This window comes from Podarcis raffonei, chromosome 15, assembly GCF_027172205.1.
Source record: "Podarcis raffonei isolate rPodRaf1 chromosome 15, rPodRaf1.pri, whole genome shotgun sequence".
Lineage (NCBI taxonomy): Eukaryota > Metazoa > Chordata > Lepidosauria > Squamata > Lacertidae > Podarcis > Podarcis raffonei.
Genome location: NC_070616.1, coordinates 20,295,703 through 20,309,855, shown reverse-complemented (window position 1 = coordinate 20,309,855; position 14,153 = coordinate 20,295,703). Strand labels below are relative to the sequence as shown.

The 14,153-nt window shown below is 45.8% G+C and overlaps 1 protein-coding gene across 6 annotated transcripts in view; it reads left to right on the top strand.

The window, feature by feature from the left end:
• IGSF9B (immunoglobulin superfamily member 9B) overlaps positions 1 to 14,153 on the top strand; it is a 117,195-nt gene that overhangs the window by 97,476 nt on the left and 5,566 nt on the right. For 2 of the 6 annotated variants that reach the window (XM_053366797.1, XM_053366796.1), the window contains exons 15-19: positions 805 to 889; positions 1,676 to 1,837; positions 3,082 to 3,127; positions 3,632 to 5,263; positions 7,618 to 7,663. In XM_053366797.1, coding sequence (XP_053222772.1) covers positions 805 to 889; positions 1,676 to 1,837; positions 3,082 to 3,127; positions 3,632 to 5,263; positions 7,618 to 7,663 — 1,971 coding nt within the window. Of the gene's footprint in view, positions 1 to 804; positions 890 to 1,675; positions 1,838 to 3,081; positions 3,128 to 3,631; positions 5,264 to 5,786; positions 6,269 to 7,617; positions 7,664 to 14,153 lie in introns of those variants that run through there. The other 4 variants (XM_053366795.1, XM_053366793.1, XR_008327745.1 and 1 more) reach the window with 3 other exon arrangements.

Sequence of the window (14,153 nt, the reverse complement as noted above, 5' to 3'; positions counted from 1 at the left end):
TGTAGAAGAGGTTCTACAGAAAACTGCAAAGGGTTCCTTGGCAAATAGGCCTTTGGAGCACCAGAAATGATGCCCTAATGGTGAAAATTTCTAACACACTGCTCTTTCGTTTGAGAAGAGTGGTTGATGTACTATCCATCTCTCCGAACTAGGGATGCTTCTGAAATTCCCATCCAAATTCCATTTTAGAACTTATGTTTATCAAAATTTCTCCCTGGATTTGGGACTTGCAAATTACCTGGTCTTGCTTCTGAAGTGGAACCAATGCATTAGTAATCCTCTGTGCTCCATTTTAAAAATAATAATAATTCTCTCTGTTCTCTTTTATTATGTTTAGTTTTATGTTATATATTTTTACCAGTATAAGCCACCTGGACGGCCCTTTTGACTGTGGACAGGTGGGGTATAAATGGTATTGTGAATTCAGTTTTACGAAGCAAGTGTTAGGTAATCAAGTGATATGTGTGTATATATGTTTGGTGTTAAATGGTCCCTAAGGAAACCCACTAAATCCATTTTGGGGGCTTAATTGCTACATTCACTATCTCTTCGGAGACCCTAGAATACTCTGTTTTCTGACTTAACTACAAGTGTTGCAACCTGATGACTCTAGATATTAAAAGTGGCTAATCTCCCTGCATGTATAAAGCCAATTCCTTTACCACCACTGGGAAAATATACTGTTTCCAGTTAAAAACTGAGTCCAACTGTCGACCACAGTTTGTGGTAGCATTCATTTTTCACGACAAATGTCAGCATTGGTTGTCAAGCGATGTTTGATAATGCACGTATTTCATGCCATAGGACACATGGTACGAGTTCAGAGTTCTGGCTGTCATGCAAGACCTCATCAGTGAACCCAGCAACATTGCCGGCGTATCCAGCACAGGTAAGGAAGTGCTTTCTCCACCTTCCATTAAGCTTTTTCACCAGCCAAACCTAATCTGCGGATGGGCAAGATCATCACAAGGAGTGGGTCCTTCTTGAGAATGGCCTCAGAACTGAGGAATTGTCCTGGCCCTCCCTGCCAGATGAAGGATTTTAACTCAGTTTTGTTTTTCTGCCCAATTATTTAATGCATAAATCTTAGTGATACATAGAGGAGATTAAGGCTATCAATGGCTACTAGCCACAATGGCCATGCTTTGCCTCCACTATTAGAGGCAGTAGTGCTTCTGAGGAGGGGAGAGTGTTATTTTGCTTGGATCCTGCTTATGTGTTTCCCTTGGCATCTAGTTGGCCACTGTGAGAACAGGATGCTGGACTAGAAGTGCTCCTGGCTTGTGGTTCTCCAGAACTTGTTGGGCCATTCCTCCCACCATCCCTGACCATTGGCCATGCTGGCTGGGGCTAATGGGAGATGTAGTTCATCAACTTCTAGAGGGCCATAACGGACCTGTTAAATGTTCAAGGTGCCAGAAGCCTTATTCCCCCCCCCCCCAACATGGAGATGTGTTTGAGATGTTGACTGTTGTCCAAACCTCTTCAAAACTGCCTACCACAGCATGGCAGCATCAACCATTTTCCAATGAAATCTCCTCAAATGTGATGATGTGACCTCAAAAGAGATGATGGAAGTAATTCCATTGGTTTATTCTTACTCTGACGGTCTCCCTGCAGAACAAGTGCCAGTAGCAGTGTCTTAAGAGGCTCCCCTATTCTCTATTTCTCCCAGACATATTTCCACAGCCAGAGCTGACTGATGAAGGCTTGGCCCGGCCTGTGCTGGCTGGAATAGTTGCCACCATTTGCTTCCTCGCAGCTGCCATCCTATTCAGCACTCTAGCTGCCTGCTTCGTCAACAAGCAACGCAAACGGAAACTTAAGCGCAAAAAAGGTGAGTCTGTACCTTGCATTTGCTGGAAAATTAAGGGAATAATCACCTAGGCGTCAAGACAGCCTTATACTCTGAAATCTTGAGGAAATAGTTCTGGGATAAACATGCTGCATTCCAAGACACTTGCTTTTCTAGGCACAGAATATGTATTCAAACTATTTCCCCTCCACCAAACTTAGGCCGCATTTGCACCATCCATTTAAAGTGCCATGATGTGGTCTTAAAATGTCTCTCTACACCCCCACTTGCCTACTTTGGTATCCAGCTAAGTTGTGTAATACTGTGTTTTAATATTAATGCATTGTGTTTTAATTGTTGTATCCTATCCTGGGACCTTATGGCAAAGTATGGTTAATAAATTGTAGTAGTAATAATAATAATAATAATAATAATAATAATAATAATAATAAGAGTAGTCCCGTTAAAACTAATGTGCTTAAGTTAGTCTTGGCCCTTCATTTCAATGGGTCTACTAAATGTATGACTGTCATTGGATACAATCACTAGATTTGATGATAAGGCCTCAAAGAGCTAACCTGTTTCCACAGTGTCAGGTTGTATTGTGGGGTGGGGTGTCGCATGACCAAATGTTTAATAATAATACCACAAAGCATTTGATGTCTGGAAAAAATAAGTTGACCTCGCCTTCTCCCTGATGTGCTAGTTTTATATGCAGTGCTACTACAAATAAAACAGCATATAAAACACTGATATGCAGTGTTAGGGCATGCTCTCCCTGCTGAAATACAAGAGGCCCTATCGTATTGGCATTCCACTGGCTTCTGTAGACAAACCTGTGCAGGCAAGCATTTCCCAGAGCTTGAGCTCTGTGTTTTGTTTAAATAATATTTTTAATGGGCTTTTTTTCTTGTGTGTTTTAATGATGGATGTTTTAAATGTTTTTTATGGAATTGCTTTATTGCACATATTGCATGTGTGTGTGTGTGTTTTATAATTGATGTTATACTTGTAAAGTGCTTAGAAACCATTTTGACATGTAAGCAGTGTATAAATTAATAGATGATGATGATGATGATATATGCAGCAGCATCTGGTCATGTGGAGAAACATTTAATGTTGTGAACATCCTGTAATAGTGGGGATACCCAGCTTACACTGGCTGCAAGGGTGAGCTTCTTGTTCTGTTTTTCATTGTTGGAAAAGTAATAAATAGGGTGCCTCATTCAATGTTGTCCTTTCAACTCTTTTAATTATTTCTCCCACACACCCTTTATATTTTCCAGACCCTCCTCTCTCAATAACCCATTGCAGGAAGAGTTTAGAGTCTCCGTAAGTATCTGTGTGTTGTAAAAAACAAACAAACAAACAAAACAAAACAAACACCAACAGAAGAAAATCTATGAAATCATCAGTTAAAAGTAACCGTTCCCCTTGAGAGTTACACTTCCCAAAGTTCCCTGGGAAGATGGATTAAATGGTTAAACCACCCTGAGAAATGTAGGAATAGAAGGGTTTCCTAACAACTCTCAGCACCTTTAACAAGCTTCATCTCCCAGAATTATTTAGGGGAAGCCATGATTGTTTAAAGTGGTATTGTGGTGTTTTAAACGTATGACGTGAATGTGGCCTTTGCAAAGGAGAAGTAATATTAATAATGATGTCCCACATGGCCCACCCTAACTTCTGCTTATTCATTTTACATCCAGTTAAGGGGTTTATGTTATTTAGTGCTCATACATCCTTTTACTCAAACTGTGGTGTTAAGCAAACTACAGACCTTGGTCTCCTCTGTGATCCATTATTAAAATTATGCCCCCCCTTTATATGGCACAGGTTGTCCTCTGGAAAAGTGAGCCCCGAGAGCATCCGGACGCTCCGTCCGCCCTCCGAATCTTCCGATGACCAGGGCCCACCTGGCAAGCGGATGCTTAGCCCCAGCAAGGAGAAGGAGCTCTCCCTTTACAAGAAGACCAAGCGGGCCATCAGCAGCAAGAAGTACAGTGTTTCCAAGGCTGAGGCAGAAGCTGAGGCGACCACCCCCATCGAACTCATCAGCCGCGGGCCAGATGGCCGTTTTGTCATGGATCCTTCAGAGATGGAGCCCTCCCTCAAGACCCGCCGGATAGAGGGCTTCCCCTTTGTGGAGGAGACGGACATGTACCCGGAGTTCCGCCAGTCCGATGAAGAGAACGACGACCCCGTGATGCCTGCCTCTGTGACAGCCCTCAAGTCCCAGCTGACGCCTCTCTCCTCCAGCCAGGAGTCTTACCTTCAGCCACCAGCATACAGCCCAAGGTTTCACCGGGGCCTGGAGGGGACGGGCACCATGGAGAGCCGCCTCCAAGCCACTGGCCAGGCCAGGCCTCCTGCCCCCAGGCCATTCCACCACGGCCCGTATTACGGTTACCTCAGCAGCAGCAGCCCCGGCGAGATGGACCCTCCGCCTTTCTACATGCCGGAGGTCAGCCCCCTCAGCTCTGTCATGTCCTCCCCTCCTCTGCACCCAGAGGGGCCTTTTGGCCATGCCACCATCCCCGAGGAGAATGGAGAGAACGCCTCCAACAGCACGCTGCCCCTGACCCAGACTCCGACGGGGGGCCGGTCCCCCGAGCCATGGGGCAGGGCCGAGTTCCCTTTCAGCGGCCTGGAATCGTCTCCCATCATGTTCCCCCACCAGCTCCACCAGTGCGAAATGGCCGAGAGCCTGCAGCCAAAGGCCAGTCTTCCTAGGGGACCACCACCTTCCTCGCTCCAGGTCCCCACGTCCTACCCTGGCATGCTGGCCCTGGAGGCACCAAAGAGCTGGACTGGCAAGTCGCCAAGCAGAAGCCAACCTTCCATGCCCACCGCCGCCAAATGGCAGGACAAACCTATGCAACCAATGGCGAGTCAAGGGCAGCTAAGACACACCAGTCAAGGCATGGGCATACCTGTGTTGCCTTACCATGGGCCGTCCGAGTCAGTCAGCCACAGCGGCACAAGCACATTTGGCCTGGACACCAGGTGGTACGACCCCCAACCCAGACCTCGGCCCAGCCCCCGGCAAGCCAGGAGGGCTGAGCCCAGTTTACATCAGGTGGTGCTACAACCTTCGAGGCTTTCCCCCCTGACCCAGAGCCCCCTCAGCTCCCGCACCAGCTCCCCAGAGCTGACGGCGCGGGCCAGGCCACGGCCGGGCCTCATCCACCAGGCGGAGATGTCTGAGATCACTCTGCAGCCTCCGGCGGCCGTCAGCTTCTCCCGCAAGTCCACCCCGTCGACAGGATCCCCTGCCCAGAGCAGCCGGGGAGGAAGCCCCAGCTTCCGGCCAGCCATGTCTTTCACTTCTCTGGCCACCGGCTATCCCCCCCCTCAGTGCCCTTCCCTGCCCGTGGAGCCCATAGACGTCTTCGGACAAATCCCCTCTCCGAGGAGGGGAGGGGAGGACATTCTTAGGCCGGAGCCGACACCGACAACCAGTTCGGGGTAAGTGTGTGTGTGTGGACATTGCCTGCTTCCCCTCCCCCCCCAGCCTCTCTCTCCCTCCCCGCCTCACCTGCTCCCATCCCTTCCCCACAACTTCTTCCCCTGCCACCATCACCTGAATCCATGTCGAGGCACGCTGCAGCAACTTTTTTGGAGATGGCCTCCAGCTGGGATTTCTAGTGTTATTTTCCCCTTCCCTTCCCTAGTCAAGTTTTGCAGTGTTGGGCCACCCCCTGCCAATGTCCGTTACCCCCTCAGCATGGGCGATTAGATCCATAGGGTCCCTGGCCTTTGGGACTGTTGGGAATTGTGTACTGTTGGTTAGCTCAAGGGCTCTCCCTTTTCCTCCCCCATCACAAGAAATAAAAATATTGAAGCTTTCATTTTTGTTTGGGAGTCACGTGCCGGGATGAAATGAAGAGGGTGTCCAAATGTCTAAAAACTGTAGGTTCAGGTGGTGTTTCTTTTCGCTTTGCAACTGGGTCAGCGAGCCCCAGATATTACCAGTATTTTCCTCTTCTAGTTCCTGGCTGTTTACTTTCCTGGGACATTAAGGCCTTGAGGCCCGCTCTTTGCCTTCTTCACATCCTTCTTTTACCCCCCGAGAGGGTTTGTCATCTTCCATGAACGAAACATGGCCGCACAAGCCGCCTTTTTCCACAACATCTCCAAAAGGGGTGCTGCAGCCCCACCCACAAGACTTGGGCGAGGCGAGAGAAACAAAGACATTAGCCACATGAACAGCTTGTAAGGAGAGGACCAAAAAATTTAAAAAGTCAAAATCTACCCCAAACACACAGAAGTCAAATCAGGAAGCCGCCAGCACCCTCGGATCCTGTCCATGCAAGGGATTGCAGCTGGCCAATTACCTCCAGCAGCTGGTTTTCCAGGTACCAGGGTTGCACCAGGCAAAGCGTCTTCTCTTTCTTTCCGTTTCTTCCTTCTCCTCCCCACACCTCTGTCTTTCACACTAACTGTAGGTGCGCTCTCCTTCCATCCTTTTGTCTTTGTTCAAACAATTTTTTTGTTCTCCATGTAGTGGAGTTTGACTCCCCTTGCCCCCTCTCTTGATCCCCCAGCGTTGTGGAAATGAGTAGTGGTACCCTGCTCCCCGCCCCTCCCAAATGGCTTGATGGAAACATGTGTAGATCAATTTGGATCAGGAGGGAGAAGTGACTCAACAGCAAGCAAGGGACGAAGGGTGGGCTGGTTAGACTCTGTGGTCGTCCTGGTATGTGAACCCAAGCAGTGGTTGCGGTAGGGTCATTGTAGAGCAAAGGTGTGAGACTTCAGTATAGTGTGGGAAGCTGGCTTTTCCCCCCCTTGCCAAACATCCTTGCATTCTACCTATACTCTCTGGTACCTGGAAGCACTTAAGTCTTTGGAGAGATTTAGCAAGGTTATTGGTTGCTGCTTCAGGAGACTGGACCCAAGGGATAGGAGACATGTCTTTGCACTAAATGGCTGAAGGGCGCTGTAAATGACTAGCAAAATAAAAGCAACCTCTGTTATTTTAAACCTATGCTTCTTTAGACAATCTGAAACCTAACGGATCCAAGACTTCCACTCAAAGACCACATATGGGAACATATTAGGACACTCTAGAGCATTGTTCTTGAATATTGGGCTCCCATATATTGTTGATCTACAGCTCCCATCATCCCTGACAATTGGCTTAGTTGACTGGGGAAGATGGGACTTGTAGTCCAACAGCATCTGGGGATCCAAGGTTGAAGAACACTACTCTAGAGGACATGTCCACACTACAAACTTCATACCATTCTAACTGCCACGACTTCCCCCGAAGAATCATGGGAATTGTAGTGGTTTTTCTGCTGAACACTTCCTGTTAAGAGATCCCTAACCCACCTTTACCCTCTCACAAGTGTGTCAAATTTAATTTTAATGTGTCAAATTGTTCCCCATTAATGGTACCCCCAAACCATTCACTGTCCTACTTGATGTTGAGGCTGGCCCTACCCTCCTCATGCAACTGCCGTTCCCAGGCTTCCCTGGAAGGAGGAAATGAATGTTGAGCTGGCTTCAGGTCTGCAGCCTGAAGCTTTCTGCAGGTCTGCAGCTTTCCTCTGTGTTAGCGCCCTGTTGTCTGTGCTTTGAAGCCATGCCTTCTATACACTTTCGCCATCCTTTCTTTTGTTTCCATTTCTTTCCCCCCTTTGTTTTTCCAGCATTGTTTGTTTGCTTCTTTTGTGTTTCGGTTTCTTTCCCCCTCACTTTTCCTTTTGGATTTATTTTGTTATTATTTTTTTCCTCCTCCGTTTGACTTGCTGATGTCTTGTGGAGCTTGGCTCCTTGCGGGTGTTGATAACTGCTTTGTTTTTGATTAATCTCAGCTATCTGGGCAGTGTTGTCGAGACAAGCCACTCCTCAGCTCAATAGGTAAGGGCGATCAATGTCTGGAAGGATGGTGCTGTGGGGCGTGGTTGGGGAGAGGGGCATGGGAGGGGATTCCAAAGGAGGGGGGCTCTTTTCAATAACATATATCTATATATCTATACATTTCCTTTAAAGGGGAATAAGGTATTGCAAAATCCAGGACAAACCTTTGCATACTTAGTCTCTGTGGCTTTTGGGTTTCCCCGTTCTCTTGTACGTCTCCCTCTCTCTATAAGCACAGACTCTATATCAGCCAAACTTTTTCGGGCCACTGACCCCTTGATTCCATAAACTCTTCCCCAGTGCCCCCTACTCTATAAAAAGCATTGCTCAGAATAGCAGTTTGCCTTAGTAACAATAAATTGAATATGTATCCAAAATCCAATTTAGTTTAATTAATTCAACAAAACTAATTAACTTGATCCAGTGATATCAGCTATTCAAAGTTAAAAAGTCATTTACACCTCTCACACCTCCCCCCTGCTGCCCCTTTGCACCTCAAGAGTGTGCCCCATCACCAAGAAGGACCACAATAAATGGATATTAAGTGGAGTAATGTGACTGAAGCAGTGAGCTCAGGTTCTAGCCTCACACTTTTAACCGCCACACCAGTCAGAAGTTCCAAACCCCGTTCTTCAGAGACCCTCCCATATAGCTTGCTGTGTATGAGATTATATTACTCATCTCTTCCCCATACTTAATGAGCAGGCTGGCCTTACCATTAGGCAGAGTGAGGCAGCCACCTCAGGCAGCTGATTTTGGGTGTCATGAAAGGGCAGCAAACTGCTAACTCCCCATTTATGCATGCTATATTTGATGTGACGGTGCACATGCAACATGCCACAAACCCAGAAGTGGAACCTGGAAATGTGGAGCACCCTGGAGAATCTTCCTGGCTCACCAGCAGACCCTCTTTGGGCTCTGGGGAGGGTCTCATTGTGAGCCAGGAGGACTCTCCAGGGTGCTCCATTTACACACAGGGAAGCCTGGAACAAAACCGCTGCATAAATTGAGAGATGCCTGTATTTCATTTATAATTATTTTTAGTGATGGGGACAGGAAGCAGGGCTTTGGGATGTTCTGTCTCAGGTGCCAAAATAAGTGTCATGGCCTTGAGAGCAGCACACCTTGACTGTCAGGAGCAGGAAGAGCCTATTGCAAGACCATACCTTCCAACTTTTTTCTGATGAAAATAAAGACATCCCCTGCAACATTTCTCCAATGAAAATAGGAACATCCTATTCCATCCCCTCCAACATTTCTCCAATGAAAATAGGGATGTCCTAAGGAAAAGTGGGACATTCTAGGATCAAATCAGAAACCAGGATGGCTTCTGTAAATCTGGGACTTTCCCTGGAAAATAGAGGCACTTGGAGGGTCTGTGAGACCCACTGATAGAATCTCAAACTGCCAGCCTTGGGTGGCAACATGCCAAATACTGGATGAAAACTCTTTGTTCCCACCATTCTTCTTAGCAAAATAGCAAAAGCAGAGGCTTTGGCAGAACCCCTATTAGTCTGCTGTAAAGGCCTGGTTGGCTTTGCTTGCCCAAAAAATGGCCACAAATTGTGCAGGCACTGATTTATGTCCTGCAACATTGATCTACTAGGAGTCTCTCCTTAAATGAGAGGGGATGGGCATTTCTGCCCTGTGTGAAAACCGGCAGATGATAAGGGACTGCATACTGTGTTGTTATTTAAAAAGAGGCTCCATAAAGAAGAGAGGCAAGTGATAGCTTTATGATTTGGGGTTGTAAAGTTGTCAGTGGGTGAAGCGTTGCTGGGCACTTTATGACCAGGTCAGTATACAGTCTTCCCCACCCGCACACAACCCCACTGTTTTATGGAGCCATAAAAACTGAAGAGGGACATGGTTTATGAGATTTGTGCAGACGCCTTAGATCAGCTCACTTCCACGACGGGGATGCAGACAAATTTGGACAGGCATCTGGAGCATTGCCGTCAGTGTCTCTGGATGACTCTCTCTTCTGCAACATAAAAAACCCAGTGCCGTCTTCTGAGGACTGGGGAATGGATTTCAATACAAGGTCATGCCAGGGGAACTGCAGGCCAAGTTACACTTAAGATCCTGGGTGATTTATTCTAGGCCTCCCCAATGGAAGGCCCATTAATACTCAGTGGCAGCTTGGATGGGACTGCTATACCAGGCCCCTTAGTCCACCCCTTACTGCAGTCTTTTGCAGCTTGGCACCCTCCAAATGTTTTGGGACTCCCATCAACCCCAGCCAGTGGTGAGGGATGATGGGAGGTGTAGCCTCAACAGCAGTATCTGGAGGGCCACAGGCTCCCCATTTCTTGCCTTGGTAGATCACATGACCAAAAGATAGGAAGCCACTTTAAAGCGGGTTGGATCATTTGTCCCTCTAGCCCAGATTATCCTTTCTGACTAGCAGCAGCTTTCCAGGATCTTGGGAGGAGAGTCTTTATCATCACCTGCTACCTGAACTGTTTAACTGAGCCAGGGACCTTCTGCTTTCAAAGCAAAGACTGTGCCACTGAGCCATGGCCTGGTCTGATTTGCATTGTCATCACCCTCTTTTCAGTTTTTAATCTGGGCTGTATGTACAACACACACACTCAACATTCTGCACATTTGACAATTCAAATTTTGCATCAATGAAAGCTGGTTAAGGTACCCTCACCAAACATTTGCAAAGTTTACATGATGCTCTTATTTCATATAATTTATTTTGTTTTTGCTAGTTGTGGAGAGCAGGCTGCTAAAATCCTGTTGCACACACCTTGTCTGGCTTCTGGGATCTCAGCAGGCATTGCCCACACATTTTCAAAAATATATTTGTGTCCGTATGGGCTAGAAACTTGGCTTTTCATCATGAAGTTGAAAGCATTGGTTCTCAGATGGGGGCGAAGCACTGGTTCTCAGGAAGCTGAATTGTGGGTGTGCAGCACCCTGCAGTCCTTTAGGATATAAAAAGCTATGTGTGTGCACTCAGTTCACTGTGAATTTCTGTTAACCAAGGACAGGTCTCCTTGTCCCCTCACAGTTAATCTCATCACTGTAATGGGAAACCCAAAAACCACAAGGCCAAGCTGGTGTCCTGCGTGCTCTTCCCTTAAGTGGGGCAGGGCCTTCTGCTCATAGCCCTAGATGTGAGCCTAGGTGGGGGTTGGCCAGGACTTGCATATGCCCTGACAGTTGTCACTCTGGTGTACATCTTTTGGAGTTTGAGGACTCTTGTCTGTCTGTCTTTTTTGGAAGAGAAGAGTTTTCCCCTTTAAAGGCTGTCCATGTGCCAGTTCTCTGCATGCATTTTCACACTCGCTCTGGCTTGGAGAAGTTGTAAGTCCTCTTTGTCTGATTGCTTTTTCTCTCTTATTTCATTATGATTTCTACCTTACGTTTTGCTTTCTCTCTCTTTTCTCACTCCATTGTTACTACTTTTTCCTCCTCTTTCCTTCCCCTCCTTCTCCTGCCTTCTCCCCCCCTCCCACCTCTCTCTCCTCACCTCCCAACCTCCGCCTCCTGTCCCTTGTTCCTCTCCCTTCTCCATCCCTCTCCTGTCAGCATGGTGAAAATCCGTTGTGTAGACAAGTTGTGCTGTCCCCCGCAAACCTGGTGAAGGGATGCCTTTATCTGGTGTGTGCCCTGCTCTTTTATCAGCTTCCTCCTTACCTCATTGCGCTGCTGCTGCTACTGCTGCTGCTGCTGGTGGTGGAGCCTGGCACCGCAGTAGGAAAATGCTTGGGGGGCAGGATGGGGGCATCTTTCATTGACTCAGCTTGCAAATGGCTATGCAGCAGTATCACTCAAGCGTAGGTCCTTCTTGGAGTTTTGAGGTGGCTGGCAATCCCTTAAAATGGAGAAGAAGGGGTCTCTGTGCTTAAAAGCTTCAAAATCCTAGAGGCTGTAATCCAGCGTTTTGGGGAGAGACTCTATTTATTGAGGTAATGCTGTGCTCATTGTACCTTTCCAGCTCGGTGTCTCATTCCAGTGTCAAAGGTTGCCACTTCACCCTTACATTTCTTCCTCTACTCTTCCAACCTTCAGCTGGGAAGGAAGATCCAGAGAAATAATAGCTCCCAATTTCTGCCATTGCTGACTAGTAGAACTGCTCATTTTAGTTGTTCTTTGTTGTTGGCATTCAAGAAGAATACTGTGCCATATAGGCAAACCATGTATCTCTTCCAGGTGTTTTTTCTCCTCTTGTCTTTGGACACTCTGGAAGGAAGCCATATTAGTCTTTTCTTGCTTTAGCTTAGTTTTCACCTATGCTCAATTAACATGAACTGGACATTTCAGGAAAAACTTATCCATTTGAGCCCTAATTATATAGAGTCTGGGTAAGAATTTGAAATGTGGCTGACACACCTGGTACCATGTTTAGTTTAGTTTTTGTAAAAAGACAAATCTATGGCCCATAACATTAGCGTTTATTAGGAAAGAGTGGGGTGATACTCAACTAGGTTTACTCAGGGAAAACTCACTGAAGTGAATGGAACCCAGTTTAGTAATATCCATTCATTTCAATGGGTGTGCTCTGAGTAAAACTTACTTAAATACTATGTTGTTATTGTTATAATAATTATTAAATAATGACATGTATATATTGCCCTTCATCCAAAGCTCACTGGGTAGTTTGAGACATAAAAACACATAACAACAAAATAATAATCATTGCTCGGCCCACAAACACATTTAAAAGGTCATAGATTGTTTAATCAGTCAAAGGCCTTGTTGAAGAGAAATGTTTTCACTTTGCATCTAAAGATATGTAATGAAGTGTCAGGTGAACCTTCCTGGGGAGAGCATTCCACAAATGGAGAGCCACCACAGAAAAGCCCTGTTCTCGTGTTGCCACTCTCCAACCTCTTGTGGAGGAGGCACACAAAGAATGATGGTTCCAGGGTCTGAGTCAGTTCATATTTTACATTCAGAGGATCCCCAAACCACTCATCTCTTTAAAAGCTGGTAATAAATGACTTTGAATTGGTAACTTCCTTAAATACCTGAAGAGTTTCCTCTAAACCATTTTAATTTGTTCACAGCTGAAGATAGAAAACAGGGTGAAATGGACCATTAGTTTAACCATTGGTTTAATTTAGTATGGTCTTGTGTTGGCCTTCATTAGAAAGTTTTACTCCTTTAAAAAACTGTACTTGACATTTAGTATTTCCAAAGCAAAGCTTTTACACTATCTAATCTAGGCTATTCCATTAGAAAAAGTCTAAAATAGTAGGCCAAAGTCTAAAAAAGTCCCAAAAGTAGGCCAGTTGCACTGAATAGTGTCCAATATGGTGATTTTTTATGATATAGTAGTATATAAATACTTTTATTAAAAAAATAAATAGCTCAACCTAATTTATTTGTTGCATTTGTATGCACTTTTTTCCTCCATGGAAATAAAGGTGACCTATGTGGTTCTTGTTCTTCTCATTTAATGCCTACAAAAACCCAGTGAGGTAGGTTAGGCTGAGAGGCAGTGGTTGTCCTAAGGTCACCCAAGGAGCTTCGTGACCGGGTGGGAATTTGAACCTGGTTTCCCAGGACCTAGTCCAGCACTTTAACCACTACACTACACTGGCTCTCCAGTGCTTTAATCGGGAATTGTGCTCAACAATAGCCCAGCACTCAATGCAGATGTAAGCATGGCAGCTATTGGAATGGGCAAGAGTGGTGAGCCATAGGCTGGCATGATGTGCAATAGCACACCAGCCAGCCAATTCTGCATTAGGTAGTATCCAAACTAGTGTGTGCCATTACAAGTTGGAAAATCCTGCCAATGCAAAAAAAAGTCTATCCATCTTTGTACATTTGTCCTGAACATGCAGCCTGTCTTTTCACCAAAATAATTGGAGAGGTTTCATAGTCTTTCATGCTTAGAATGCTTATTTTTATGCAACTAGTATAGCTTACTTCTATATATATATATCCATATTCTTATATATTTTAGGTTTATTTTAGCCCCCCACCAAAAAAATAGTCCATGCACACATTTTCTGAGTGTAGGCTGGGGAAATGTAGATCAGTAGAAAAGATGTACTGCAAATCACAAAGATGGCACAAAAATGTTCAAGGTTACTTGTTTTGCTCCCCATCTTATCTTATCTAGTCCTTGTATGAGGGAGATGTCTGATATGAACTACTGCTTGGTGTTGAATATGTGTTACACACACACACACACACAGAGAGAGAGAGAGAGAGAGAGAATTTTAATCTTTGAAACCTTATTATGAACGTGCTTCAGTTAGCAGCCCAGTATGCCTCATAATCTAACATTAACAAGGGAAAAACATAATCTGTTTCCTGAGCTGGGCTAATGCAGTTTTCTGGATTAGTAGTTTACAAGGAAGAAGAAAAAGAAACTTCATCACTTTAAGCTTGATTCCAAATGTTCTGCAGGAACAGGGAAATGCAAACTTGGGCTGGAGCTCCTTTCTGCTGCCGTCTTCTGCGCCATTGACTGGATCTTGACAAATGGCCCACCGCCACCTTCCATCGTCTCTTAAAAAAA